At 41.7% G+C, this 14,587-nt stretch overlaps 1 protein-coding gene across 2 annotated transcripts in view; it reads right to left on the reverse strand.

Moving 5' to 3' along the window:
• adarb2 (adenosine deaminase RNA specific B2 (inactive)) overlaps positions 1-14,587 on the reverse strand; it is a 109,280-nt gene continuing 94,693 nt past the window's right edge. For both annotated transcript variants that reach the window (XM_088283297.1, XM_088283296.1), the window contains exons 5-10: positions 11,138-11,306; positions 9,487-9,638; positions 8,817-8,985; positions 6,474-6,655; positions 2,564-2,745; positions 1-339 (exon numbers count right to left, since the gene is read on the reverse strand). In XM_088283297.1, coding sequence (XP_088139423.1) covers positions 163-339; positions 2,564-2,745; positions 6,474-6,655; positions 8,817-8,985; positions 9,487-9,638; positions 11,138-11,306 — 1,031 coding nt within the window. In that variant the 3' untranslated portion in view covers positions 1-162. The remainder of the gene's footprint in view (positions 340-2,563; positions 2,746-6,473; positions 6,656-8,816; positions 8,986-9,486; positions 9,639-11,137; positions 11,307-14,587) is intronic.

Here is a 14,587-nt window from a genome sequence, read left to right on the forward strand (position 1 = left end):
GGTTTTTTTTTTAACTTGAGTGGCAGAGTGGAGGTGTGGCCCATTCACAACAAAACACGGATGGCCCGTACCTTACCCTAAAAAAATATAGATCAACACTTTCACACTTACTATATACACAAACTCACACACACACGCACAGAGACAAAAAAAACACACTCTTCAGTCCGATAGCAGGAACTGTTCCTGCTCAGGTGGCTTCCTCACCCAGGTGCCCAGGCCTGTTTCTTGCAGAGACCTGAACCACTGCTGCTTGACTGTCTGGTATGGGCGAGCCGCCATCTTGGCCTGGCAGTAAACCAGCTGGCCGTCCTCCGAGCGGGACACGGGGATTCCCGCCTAGCAAAGGCAAGAGAGCAAAAAAAGAAAGACGTGACGGGCGTGGTAGCTTCCGGTGTGACCAAACCCATTCTGCACAAAAGTGAGGAAACCGTGGAGTGCCATATTGTTGTCATCCAAACGCACTATACTGAGTATCGGTTACTGCAATTATTAAAAAAATGGAGTGAATTTTGTTCAATCCTGCCCATTTCTCAAAACAGGAAATATATCAAAATTCTTTTTTACGTTTGTACATAAGTACATTTCAGAGTCAATTACCTGGACTGCTACTTACGCGTGACTAGGCTGCTTAAAAACAGAATTCTGGTTGCTTCAATCAATACCTAACCTAACCAATAAATGGAGTTCAAAATAATACATCTCACTTTTAACCTTGGCAGAGGTAAAAAAAATAAATAAATGAAATGCCAAAAGACAGAATGGGCTGAAAGGCTAAAGGTTGCGGCGGTGGAGCGAGGGGAAGACGACGAGCAAAACAAACCGAATGAGGTGGCACGAATGTATTTAGGGGGGGTTGAGGGGTGGCGGGGGCCTTCAACAGCTGTGTAATCTCCCCCATTTAAATTTCACAAGCAATTGAACATTCTCTGCGCTTTCTGTGCATTACTATCGTCGCAAGGGGAAACGATGAAGATCAGCACGGAGACAAAGGAGGGGCGGGGGGTAAGAATGCAAAAGTTTCTTTTGGAGATTAGTGCGACTGCTCTTGCGTGGCTTTATATGCATTGTGCAGGGAACACTTAGGTTAGGAGGAAAAGGGGGGGGGTGTTATGTGAGGGGGAGTGGCTGACGCGCGTCGAGTACTTCTCCAAATAATTATCGTTTCATAGTCATTATGCTTTAACGGCCGCCATTTGGCGATGAAGCCGCTGTCTGTTACATAAAGTTTCTGAATGGAAATTAGAGTGCGTCGAGATCTCCTGTTAAAGATCGACACTGCGAGGTTGCGATAAGCTGCGAACAGCACACACTGGCGGGTCAACACATTTATCTGCAGGAGAAAGACAAATGTGTTGTGCTTGTGTTTGCTCTTGATGTTGGTACAGATCTCCTGATAATGTTTGTGTGCTGTGAGAGAAAAAGCCCGCTTAATGTTTTGATTCAACGGAGTCTTCTAATGCTGTACATTAAGAGAAAATTGACATCATCATGCGCCATTGCTCAACACTTCTGACGCCTTTAAGAAAAATAGAAATTGTCATTTTATTTCTAATAGGCAGTTATAAAAAAAATACCCAACCCCCAAAATAAATGTAAAAAATATTAATATATTAATATATATATATATATATTGTAAGATTCAACTGCCATGAGTCATTGTTTTAAGTATTAGATTTAGACATGGAAGGAAATCAAACTTTCGAAAGAAAATCTGTGACAACCAAATGAAAAATGTTACAAAGTATTGGCGTGTCACGGATGTGCTCTCTGGTGTCGTGTTTTGCAGACTGACATTGCGACGAGGGCATCTTGATGGTGCACCTGTGTTCTTTGCGCAGTGACCTAGCACCATTATTACTATAGACGCGGTCGACCTCCCTTTGTTGAACTAAAACATTACACAATAGTTGAACTTATCCAAAATCGGATTTTACCCAGCGAAATTGCTGAACGCGTTATCGGGTTTCAGAGAGGTGTTATCTTCGGTTTGCTGTGAGTAGCTCACAATGGAATTCTAACCTTGAGGGAACATTTGCCACTGAAATGTTCTATGTGAGTTAAATAAATCAATGTTGGCTGATCCACAGCTCAGACAAGAGGGGAGAGTTGTAGCTGTAAAAATAGTTGATGGACACATTTCCCCTCATGAAATACAATGCTGAAAAATGATCTCTATGAGTAAGGAGGAACTATCCCAGTCGCTAAGTCTTTACTTATTACATGTGATACATCAAGAACAAAGTCAAGTGAAAATTCTAATCATTAACCCTTGGAAACAATCCCCAAATCAGCACAAATGGGAAATTTTAAGGAGAGAGGATAGCGTCCAACCCTGAAAATGTTCAAATAGTCGAATATGCCAAAGCTGAACCGCAAGGACACACAAGCACACAGAACACCAAGCACCGTGTCATGCGTGTTTTAATTTGGAAGATTTGTTCTAATGATTGGTAGCCATAACATGGTTGCATATGTCCCATATTTTTTTCGGGTATTTATTTATTTATTTATTTTACTCTCAGCGACTCCTTTTAGCTGAGTGGATTGAGAGGGTCCTCACCTTGCAGTAAAGTCGTCTCCAGCGTGTGAACAGCGCGTGTTTGCAGAGGCGTGAAGGCATCCCTGAGTCACGTCTCCGTCCCGTGGCGGTGTTGACCGCCTCCAAGTGGGCGTCGCCCAACGTCCAGTTGACACTCACGCACAAGGCCTTCCCTGAATGCTGATACTCGGCGCAGCTTAACCCTGTGGGAGAAATGCCAAAAAGGGAGATGGGTTCTAAAATTTGACAGAGGGCCCGGAACAGGAGCAGCTGGATGGTGTGTTTTGGTAACCTCACCTCATTGGAGAAAAAAAAAAATACATTTCATTTCAAATAAAAATGAACAAAAGCATTACAACAAAATATTTATGTTTGACACACCAGAGTATTAAGAAAATAAAACATTAACAAGCTTCATTTAATTTTTTTCAAGTTTGGCCGGCCGGATTAAAATGTTTAACGGGCTGTATGTGGCCCCCGGGCCGTAGTTTGCCCACGCTTCCTCGATAGCTTCTGCGGATGCGTCGCCAGCAAAGCACCAGCAATGTACAAAGTTCATTGTATTTGTTCGCTATAATGAAATAACGAGTATAGATTTACAAGGATTTTACACGAGTCTAGCTTCAGGCTACAACATAACAAATGAAGAGGATCTGAATAGTCTCTGAACACACACGTTTACCCAGAGGCTAATACCGGTGATACAACTTTACAGCTGCTTCAAACACTACTTGTGTGCGCGTGTGTGTGTGAGTGTGTATAACCCTTAATGACAGCTTAGGAGATTGAGTCAGAGAGGTGATAATGAGCGACCTAAAGGGATTCAAGCATACCTGTCAACCTCGGACAGTGACTCCCCTTATAAACCAGTGTAGTTCCCCTTATAAATGGATAAAAAACCTTATAAACACAATCGCGGCATTTTTTAATTATATTTTATTATCACTATTAAGTATTTAGCAAGAAAGACAATGTAATGGAAAATAATAAAGGCAGTATGCATAACATTCTTGCATTGTACTTCCAGGCCCAGCATGTATTCAAATAAACAATTTCACCTTTATTTTCATAGTCAGTGTTAACGTTTAATGTTTTTTATTATATTCCGATGTGCATGATTTTGCTGACATAATCTGTAGTGAGTAGAGCTGTAAGAGTGTCAGTGCCCATTGTCTTTCTATATTCGTCGTCAGGGACCAGCGAGACGAGACGAGACGAGACGAGACATTTTTTATCCGAAAAGCGTCAGTCGATACCGGTTGGATCCGAATGGCGAGTCGATATCGGTCTGGACTGAAACGTCATTGGGATTTTTTTTTGTTTAACTTTTTTGTGGTTTCCCGTATAAAAGTCGTTATACGCCGTATGTGATTAGAAATTGTCAAAAAACGTATAAAATACGGGGAAACCGTATAAGTTGACAGGTATGTTCAAGCAAAGTGTAAGCATGCACAAACTGTTATCAGCGACAAGTGTTGCTAGATGCTGAAACTGAACCAAATCCACTGAATGGAAGGCTTTTTATTAAAAAAAAAAAAATAAAAATGTCCTTGAAAAAATATATTTTCTCCATAATATGCAAGTTTCTGATGGAATTTTTAATGCTAATATCTGAAAAAAAATAAACAGTCAGACGCAAACCCAAAAGTTGGACATTATCCGGGTAATTACAATTAAGCCGAGAAAACATTGAACATGCTTATTTTTTTGGATGGAAGAAAAAGAACGTTTGCTCCCTGTGGCTCTCCAGCGTCGTTGTTTACCTTTTGTGTTGTAAATAAACATTTCCAATTTGAGTCCACCGGCACTCCATCACACCCAAACCCTGACAAACTACATGCCCACAGATCATTTCCCCATCATCACCATTATTCCGACATACCCGCTGATGCTCTTCTTTTGGAACCGCAATGAACTGCCTGCCGCAGCAACAATCCTCACGTTGTGTTATTACCCGTCTCCTCTCTCTTTTACCGACGCACTCCTTTGTACAAAAGAGGCGCTCTATCCATCTTGCCTTTGCCCCCCCCCCCCCTTTTTTTTTTTCTTTTTCTCAAACCATTCATGGCTCATTGGAGCCATTCAATGGACTCCACTCCTCTCGGTCTGTAATAGCCAATTCCATTTTTCTTCCCCTGATGGAAGACTTGATCGGTGTCTCGGGCTGGGAGAGACTACGCGCGTGCGTCAGACATGAAAGAGGCGAGAATTAGTCTGTTTAGTTACGAGACGTGTGACAGCAACACACAGGGCGGCGGGTTAATATCAGAAGCGGCGGTTAGCGTCGCCCATAACGGATACTGTATGTGTTCAGTTGTACACAATGAAATTTGTCTCATGTTCAAGCTCAGCAAAAAATAAACAGGGTGTGGAAAAACAAATTGCATTCATATTAATATCAATGTACATCCAGCATGAGCCACAACCTCACATTTATGTCAAAGGGTTGATCTGGAAAGTTGGAAACTTTCCATGGGAACTCACAGGAATTCCCCAAAGTGTGCCTTTATACCATTTTTTGTTGACTACTCTAATAATGTCAGTGAAGAACCGCCATGACACAGATTTGGTGCAGGGCCATCTCCACTCTCCGTTCACGTCCCTCTTCGTCCAACTTTCATCCCCCTACAGCTGCTTGAGCTACAGCAAGCGCAACGATCTGACGCGCAAATGCAAAGGGACGAATGTCATTGGAGGGAATGTCCAATTGAGGGGCGGAGTGTTTGTTGCAAACTGAATTCCAGGCCACAACGAATTCAATTGTCAACTCATATAGCATTCTCCTTGCACTATTTGGGTGAAGAAAATACATTTGTGGACATAAACTATAAACATGAATCTTGATTTTACTTTATGTCGTATAACTATACTGTAAAATTAGAAAAGAAATGGCATGATATTTTTTGCAAATAAATTAATGCCAATAATTATTTTGCTCATCAAAATTTAAATGGATTTTTTTGTAAGTATCAAATAAATAATGATTCATATCAAAATGATTTGATGTCAATTCTACGCAAGATAAAATGGAATCTAATGTGATTTTTGAAAGAACTGCTGATTACAGGTGCTATTTATTTCCGTCAACATATTTCTATCCAAAGAAAGACATGCCCTACATGGCACGTGGAAATTGCTCAAGGAGTGGCCTAGATTGGACGCGATGGCTGATGCAACATATACAAGCTGGGTGTCATTCAGAAGCTTTTCCAGCATTGAGCTTCACTACAAACGAAATTGTCGGGTCTCAGTGGAACCTTGGAAGCAGATTTGCTTGTCTGGCTGCCGTAGTGACACTGTCGGGTTGGACAGCGAGATGAGTTTGTGCGCCTGTTTGTGTGATGTTTGCATGCACTGCTGTTGTAGTTCATTTGGTACAAAGTCGGCACGTCTGGAAAGCGACGATAAACCTCATATGCCAAACAACACAGCAGTCAAAAAAAAAAAAAAAAAGAGATTCTCCAGGTAGATTCTAAAACGTGGAGGCATGTTTTAAGAATTGAAAGCACACGTAATGTGTCAAATCAGGCGATTTTGAATAGTTTTGGATTCATTTAATGAATTAATTAATAAGGGCATTAATCCGTTCGTATTACCAGTAGTTGAATGTATTTTGCAAAACACATTTATGTTGGATTTAGGTTGCACTACGTTATTATTATTTTTTTTAAACAAATCGGATCTTTAGGTTGTGTGTAAACATCCAGGTCAATTCCTGCACAACCTGCATTAATTTATTCTTAATGACTTATCAACAAATTTCAATATATCGGTTATTCAGTTTTTAGGGAACTTTGAGAAAAAAAAAAAAATATATAATTATTATATTATTTTTATTTATTTTTTAAATAAATTTGCCTCACCATTTGTATTGCAATCCCTTCATAATGAAAATCATAAATATATTGTTTTTTTTGGTGTTTTTTTTTACCACTGAGCAGCGGCTGGTTGCGTCTGTAATTGGCGGGAAGGGGGCCCAGTCGTTCCTGCCGCTGGTTCAGTACCCTGCCCAGATGGCCCGTGTGGTGCAGGCTTCCTACGGTCACGCTATGAAGGTACACGGGCTCCATTAAGCGGCTCAGCAACGCACCCTGCAGGCCAAGAATATTCCACCTGTGTGCAAGAAAAGAGGAAGGCTGCCTTAAGGAGTATTTGATGTCGATGATTAGGTGAGGTCGATGGTGTGGAGAGCGGGAAGGTTTGAGGGGATCGTGAGGGTGATGGTGAAAGTCGTAGGTTTGGGTGAGGTAACGGGCAGAGTGAGAGGGACCAATTTGAGAGCTTCAATGACAGCTAGAGACAATTTGATCGTTATCTTGATGTGCTACGTGATGAATAACATCTGCTGGACCGTCAACGCACACAAACGCACCATTTTCCCGCCGGTTAGAGACACAAACCATCAACAGCGCCGACAACAACAACACCGCCACAGGTCAGTGCATCAGCATTCATTACGGCAACAACACATTAGCATGCGTGCATTTGTCAGTGCCAGTGGGGTTAATGCACTGCACGACGTCGCAGGCAGCCCTCCGTCCATCACCGAGCGGGAGGTCCATCACTGCCAGTTTGTTAAGGGACACCCACCTGTGTCGGCCTGCCTCACTGACGCCTGATAAGGTAGCCGGACGGCCTTGCCTTGCAACACGAACTGCTGGAATTCAGTGATGGAAAGTGATAATTGCGATGTTTAGATATTTTTCAAGCCTCACAGAGGGCATTCTGCTGTACGGGATTTTTTTTCGACATTCCTAAAAGGGACTTGTGAGGTTCGTATAAGGCAGGGTGTTTCCCTTTTATCTGTGGTTTTATTTACAACTAAATTCAGGCATATGCAGAAGGTGGATTTCCGTTCAGAGAGAGACGTCTATTTTCTAGTGATTAACGTTAGCGTTCTTTCGGTTAATCAGCGACGCTTTATCATGGGTGCAATTACAGTGACTACTGTTTTTCTTTCCTGGCTGACTTAATAATCACTCATTACAGCGCCTTTCACTTCCTAAGCAGTCAATTAACATTAGCGGCTATCTGGGAATCGCTAAATGAGCTCATGATGCGGTGGCCACATTTTACCTGCAATCTGTCCGCAAAGGCGCTCAGCGCTTTGCACAAAACGCACGGACTACCTCCGCCAAAACCAAAATGGTTTCGCCTGAAATATTAATTTAGCCAGAAAGCGACACCGTGAATCAGAAACATCTTCTAATCTCATGCAAGAAAAGGCAGCCATCTGGCTCGGGTGTGTGAATTTAAAGAGTGGGGAGAGGAGAGAGAGAGGAGACCTCCACTCTATCTCTCTGTCGCTCGCCCTTTCTTCCCACCCTCCGTAAACGGCGCCATTAAAGTAATGTGATCATCTGCATAAAACTACGAAAGGATGGAAAACATCATGATTATATGAGAGCCATTCAGGACCCTCAATTAAATCCAGCTGTCAAATCAAATATTAGCGCAGGGGCATCGGCGGGCATCAACAACTCTCCGCCTGGCCTAAGAGAACATAAACGGCTGATTATCACCATGTGGCATCCACGTAAGTTAGCAAACATGTTTATGATAAGAGGAAACAGCCTCGGTGGTCCAAGCTAAACCAACTCTAATAAAGTGCAGGTCCTCAAGGAAAAGGGGGGATAAAAAAGTAATAGAAAGGGTGTTACAGAGGACAAAAAGAGCATTGATGGGGATCAGTTTAAGAGCGTGCGTGTGCGTGGTCACGTTGCAGTCCTCTCACCCTCCACCCTGACCTTGATAAAGCGGCCCTTGGTGACCCGCTCACTTTAACGATGAACACCGGTGATTTACAGCGATATAAAGAGTGCTCAGAGGAGGCTGCAGAGCAAAGAGTGTGTCTCGCTGGATTGTGGAAGAGAGGGGGAAAAAAAAAAAAAAATCAGGGTGTCCCTTCACCCTCTTCTGTCACTCCATTTTTTTTTTTTACAAAAAGTAATTGCTTTCACCCTTGGTGGTGACCTGGGTATATTTAATCACACCATCTCCAGACCTTGCCAACTGAATCAAATTGGTCAAATTAACAGCGGCTCCACAGGAGGATGGTTCACCTCCCGATATCTCACTCTCTTTTTATATGTACTTTTATCAACCTCTTCACACAACCGAGGCTCGGTTATGGTCCTCTCTAAGTGAAACTCGAAGGTGCAGGTCTTGATGTTTAAACAGAAGTTCCTATTAAAGAAAACTAAAAAAAAAATACTGTGGAGGGGCTCGGCTCTGTTCCCGAGTGGAGTATTTTTGAATATTTGGTAGGACAAACCTGGTGATTTTGTCAGTGCAGGACATGGTGATGAGCTGCTCCCCCTGTAAAACACCGTCCCACGTCTGGACGGAGCCCCGACACCGCACAGGGACGGTTCCCTCGCCTGATTCGATTTTGGTTCGCAGGTGGCAGCGGTGCTTCCTCATGAGGTGTCTGCTGCTGGGTACTGCGAGGAGAAATGAAGCACACGAGCAACGTGACGTGATGACAATTCTTGTATTTGCGGCTGTGTTGGGTATTAATTGAGCAAATAACATTAGAAAATAAAAGTAATCTAAGAGTAAAATAATCACATTCCTTTAGAATATTTAGGAAAGAATTTGTGAACAGAGCTCAACATTGATGCGTGTTCCCGTACGGCTCATAAATTTGGGGTTCAATTCAGATTTAATTGGTAAAAATGTATTTTTAAAATTCATGCTAAAGGTTGCGTAATCTGAATCTGGTAACCAATTCAAGACTTTGAAGAGTTTTAGCCTCTACCCTGACCGACTTTGTAGCAACTTCCTCACTATTGTAATGAGTATAATGCATTAAAAGGATGACACGTAAAAATGTGTCCATTAAAATATAAAGTCCTCATTTTGGAAAAATAATGCGACGAGGAAGATTTATCATGTATATGGAAATTATTTTCCATGAGTTGGCATGAGGTTAGCACACTTACGATCAGTGGTGATTTCGTAGGGCGAGTTGAGTCTCCCGTCCCCACACGGCGAGGTGCTGATGTACATGTGGAAGTGGACGCTGTCTCGTAACCTGTAGCTGCTCTCCTTATGCCGCACGAAAATGGACTGTTCCCAGTCTTCTGGCCTTTTACTTTGAGAGAAACATGCAAACAGGATTTACAGAGTTTGCGAAAATAAAGCCTTAGAGCAGACGTGGGCAAACTACGGCCCGTGGGCCACATGCGGCCCGTTAAATGTTTTAATCCGGCCTGCCGTACTTAAAAAAAAAAAAAAAATGAATTAACCTTGTTAGTCTTTTATTTTCTAAATATCGACCTATATATTGTTGTAATGCTTTTGTTCACTTTCAATTAAAATTAAATGATTTTTTTTTTCTCCGATGAGGTGAGGTTACCGAAACACTATCTGCTCCTGGTCCGGCCCCTCTGTTAAATTTTAGAACCCATTGTGGCCCGCCAATCAAAAAGTTTGCCCACCCCTGGCTTAGAGGTACAATTAACAATAATGAAAAAAACAAAAACCTCTAAAAGTTCAATAAAAATGTAAGAAAACAAACAAACCTCGGCTATACCTGATCACAAGTGGGTCATTGATTCACAAGACGATATATTTAAAAAAAAAAAAAAAAAAGCATCACAAGCACTCTTTAAATAACCTCTCATCTGTCTGTGGTGTCCTTTCACTGTGGGTAAATATGTCAGTTGTGGCATTTTGGTGGGTCATTTCATTATGAGTTATCTCCTCCATTAGCCTTCTTGCTCAACCGCAACTCCTTGTCACTGCCATCCAGCATTGTGCTAAGATGGAAAAGTCTGGCTGCGTATGCAAATATGACATTCTGCTATCTACACTTCTTGCCACTAATCTGATGAATCAGCCTTGCCATTAAGTTCTCGGTGGGGGCGGGGTTGGGAGGGGGGCATCATTTATGCTTATGGAAGCAGGCATCACGACGCATCTAGCCCGTCTCCTGGTCCCTATTGTGGGAGTGCAAGCAGACTGGACAACTATGCACAGGTTGCGAGAGCACATAAAATAGCTTCATTTACAACAGCTCTATTCTAAATCAAATAAAATAAAATAATATATATCACTATCGGGTTTCTGAGGTGTTTCATTCGCTGGCATTTATTAGGTGTAGTGATTATTAAGAAGTCAGTGTTGAATGGAGCCTTGCCATGGAGCTTTTCATAGACGATGGAGCAATTCTTAGCACTGCAGTGGGAGGTCACGCCAAATAAGCTCTTTAATGCTATTAAAAATTGAATGTGATAAGTTATGTTGCCGCAGGCATGTTTGGCAACAAACACCATGTAAACCTGGCAAGTCAGTGAGCTTGGACCAGTGTTGATCGTCACAAACAACTTGAAAGGTAATGCCTCTAAATATGCTTTATTTATATCTGTATCTTTATTAAAAAAAAAAAAAAAAAAGTTGTTTTGTTCGGAACGCAATCTAAACTTCAATGCTGCTAATATTTAAAGCGTACATTTCTGCATGACAACTATGAATTTTGAAAATTCTAATTCTAATTCTAATGACCGATTATTACATAGGCAAGATTTTCAGAATATAGTGAAAAAAATAGACGAGTGGACATAAAGCCACGTGGTTTAGTCCACGCCTTACCTCAGGAAGAGCTCAAGTTGAGAGTAGAGGAAGCGTAGCAGGGCTCTGCGTACCGTCACTTCAGCATGACAGTCATTGACCACTTGTCCCTGGTCACTCAGATTCTCCCCATTGATGCATTTGGTTCCTGTGGACAGCGCCACCACCTGGGCATAGTTCATGTCCAGTCCTGTCCAACACACAAACATGCTTGAATACATTTTCGCCATGACAAGCAATTTTGCATTAGGTACTGTGTAATAACATAAGTACAGTATTTTTCAGACTATAAAGTGCACCGAGTGAAAAGATACATCACTGCACATCAAGGGAAAAACACCTTCCCCCTGTGTATACCTTATCCACCGTTCGCTTTTCAGGTATGATCACCTGTCATCCATCAACCAGCCGGCTTTCCTCTTTTGCCAGATCATTGTCTCCGCTACTGTGCTCGCCAGCTCCGTCAACCCTTTCGCCCTTCCTTGCGTGATTAATCATCATTTACCTCAGCTCCCGCAAGTTGCCCTCTCAGGTTACACTGCTTGCCCGTTGGCCAACCTGTCAGCCACCTTGTCTGCTCCATTCGCCACCCTCTCTACCCGGGTTCATTACAAGCAGTTCTGCAACTCACTTTATTATTCTCTGTCAGACTCGTCTTGCTCACCGACCTCTTCCACTAGCTTCCCGTCTTTCCATGTCATGTCACTATATATTCGCATCCATATAAGAATCTGGGTTTGGGTCAAGACCTAGTGCCTGGGAATTTAATTTAATCCCTTTTGGCAATATTTGCCTCACACTTGTTTGCCGAAATTCTTCAAAGTATTCGGTTCCGAGACCAGACCAGCATAAGGCCGTGCGAGCCATTCCTTTGTTGGTTTCCTCACATCACTCCCCTCGCCTCAGAAAGTCAGGCTCCATTGGCTCCAGGCAGATCCGCAGGCGCTGCCGGACCAGCACGTGAGCTTTTATCAGCTTCGGCCCAGACGGCATGGTGGAAGGAAGCGTCACGACACCTCCGTTGATGAGAGGAAACGGTGGAAATGTTAGGAAGGGGTGAGTCATGGGTGGCAAGAGGAACTAAAAATAGCAAAGAATTTGTATTTCATTTCTTGAGTATTCTAATTTGTGGAATCGGAGAACTGTAAGACACTGTGAGGCATTTACACTTCCTTTCCCTTACCTAATATGTACCTTTAGTGAGGCACAAACGATACTAACCATGCGTCATGCAAAAATTAGAAAGGAGCCTTCAAATTGGGACATCCTCTGTCCGTATTGTGATCTCATCGACCTTCAAAACGCGGCCCCTGAATTGGGACTCGGCTTAAATTCTTAAAGTGATTAAGATCACCATTATTAAATTTCAAAGGTCTTGGAAATGTGATTGAAAACACTACAGCAAGGCTAGCAATGGTACAAAGAGGGATGGTAGGTCTATATCAGGAATGGGCAACTGGTGGTTTTGGGCTAATTTGAAATGACATACAAAATGCATTGAGAAAATTAATTATGAAAAATAACATTTATTAGGATACTATGATCATCAGAGGTGTCCAAACTTTTAACTGCGAGGGTTGCATACAGAAAAATCATAGTATGCTTTTTTTTTTTTTTAATTATTAAACACACTAAAGGAAATCAATCAATCGAGCGATTCTAAATAGTTTTTATAATGTATATATTTTTTAATTGCAGTCAACATTTTCTGTTCAAGGTGATAAGGCAAATATCAGAAGATTTTTTTTTTTTTTTTTTGTAAATTGTGGCGCACCTGTATCCCACTTGAATAGATCATCCCATACATCAGGTGAGGAAGTGCCTGGTGCTTTGACCCCTTACTCACACCCCTTAGCGCTGATTACAAATTGTGGCCCCCTTCCATTATTTTGTACAAAATATACATTAACAACTTCAAAGCATCCCAAAATCTCTCCATTTTAAGTCAACCCTTTCCCAGTTAGTTTTCCCTGTATTTCCTCCACAGAGATAAAGTGAGTTCAAAAAGGTAACAGCCTCCCAATTTCACTCTGCTGCTTTTCCTCATCGTTCCACTTTCCAATTGTTTAGATCCATTTTGCAATGGATAATTTCTGCAGCGCTATTCGCTACCGTGCCATGAAATTGGCACTGAGTTTGCTGTTGCTTCGCACGGGGGGTGTGAGAGATGGGTGCAAGGTGGAGAGCGAGGGGGGGGGAGACAAAGAGAGAGAGATGGTAAAAACGATAAAGCCCCCCCCCCCTCCCTCTCATTCGCTGTTTTAAAAGCAGAAATAATCATCTAAAAGAGGGTGGCTGTAGATTATTGCTGCTTTTCATGTCACGCCAATGGATGACACCTCTGTCACCGAATGTCAACTGGATGTCAGTGCACAGTGCTATACGGGAGCTAAATGAGGCGACCAAAATATTATCAACACCATTCATTTTGATGCAGCGCGGCTCTGCAAACAGCAAACTACAGCAACGATCATAAACACAATGTTAACTGAATGTTAATGATTGACGCTGTCAATCAAAACAGATCGTTAGTGTCAAGCCGGCTTTTTTAAAAGTCAGTGTGCAGATGGTCATAATGTTCTGGCTAGTCAGTGTACACGACCGTGTAATGAAAATATGGATTATATTAGCCGCTCATGATAACACCACGTTAAATTCAAATGGAATCGTTCGAGTGATTACTTACACCACTGTAGAAGAAAAATCTGTTACGAAATATTTAGCCTTTGAAAGGAAGTGATTAAACTATTTATTTAGCAAATATACTGCAAAATACCAACTGACAACATCCTGTATGTTGCAAACATTACAATGCTCAAGATCGTCTATCAATAGATTCACCCAAGTTTTTTTTTTTTTTTTTTTTCCCGCAGTCCATTGCACTAATTTAAAGGAAACAGTTTCAGGATCATCCTTTTCGTCAACCTGGGGCACACAATCGATGCAGGACAGGAAAATCAATAAGCCCCTGCTGGAGGACTACCATAGGAAAGTGGGTAAGCATGACATGCTACACGAGGTTACAATTAATTCACAATTTACGGTACGTTCATATTCTTTAAGAAAGTAAAAAAGTATTGACGTCTGCAATTATTTTAGTTTTTTAGTGGCAGTGCATTTTTCGTAAATTTGGACCATTTATTTTGAACTGACGCTGTTGTAGGACAATTTAAGATGCACATGACTGGCCAATGAATGAATATCAAATATTACGCTCTATACAATATGTTGCAATTCGGAATCCACAATCCTACTGGGGATAAACCGTATAGAAGAAAAGTGGAAAAATAAATGAGAATTGAAAAAATATTTGGTTTTCTTCCCGTTTTGCATTCATATTTTTTTTAAAAACACGTCTTTTAGTGCATAGCAAAAACATGTTTTTCCTCATCATGCCGTCATCATAAAGCATATCTTCTATGGGCTCTTTGAGCAACTTTAGGTGATTAATTGGAATGACATCCAAAACAT

The sequence above is a fragment of the Idiotropiscis lumnitzeri genome, chromosome 19 (genome assembly GCF_059441095.1).
Source record: "Idiotropiscis lumnitzeri isolate Australia: NSW breed Sydney's pygmy pipehorse chromosome 19, RoL_Ilum_1.0, whole genome shotgun sequence".
Lineage (NCBI taxonomy): Eukaryota > Metazoa > Chordata > Actinopteri > Syngnathiformes > Syngnathidae > Idiotropiscis > Idiotropiscis lumnitzeri.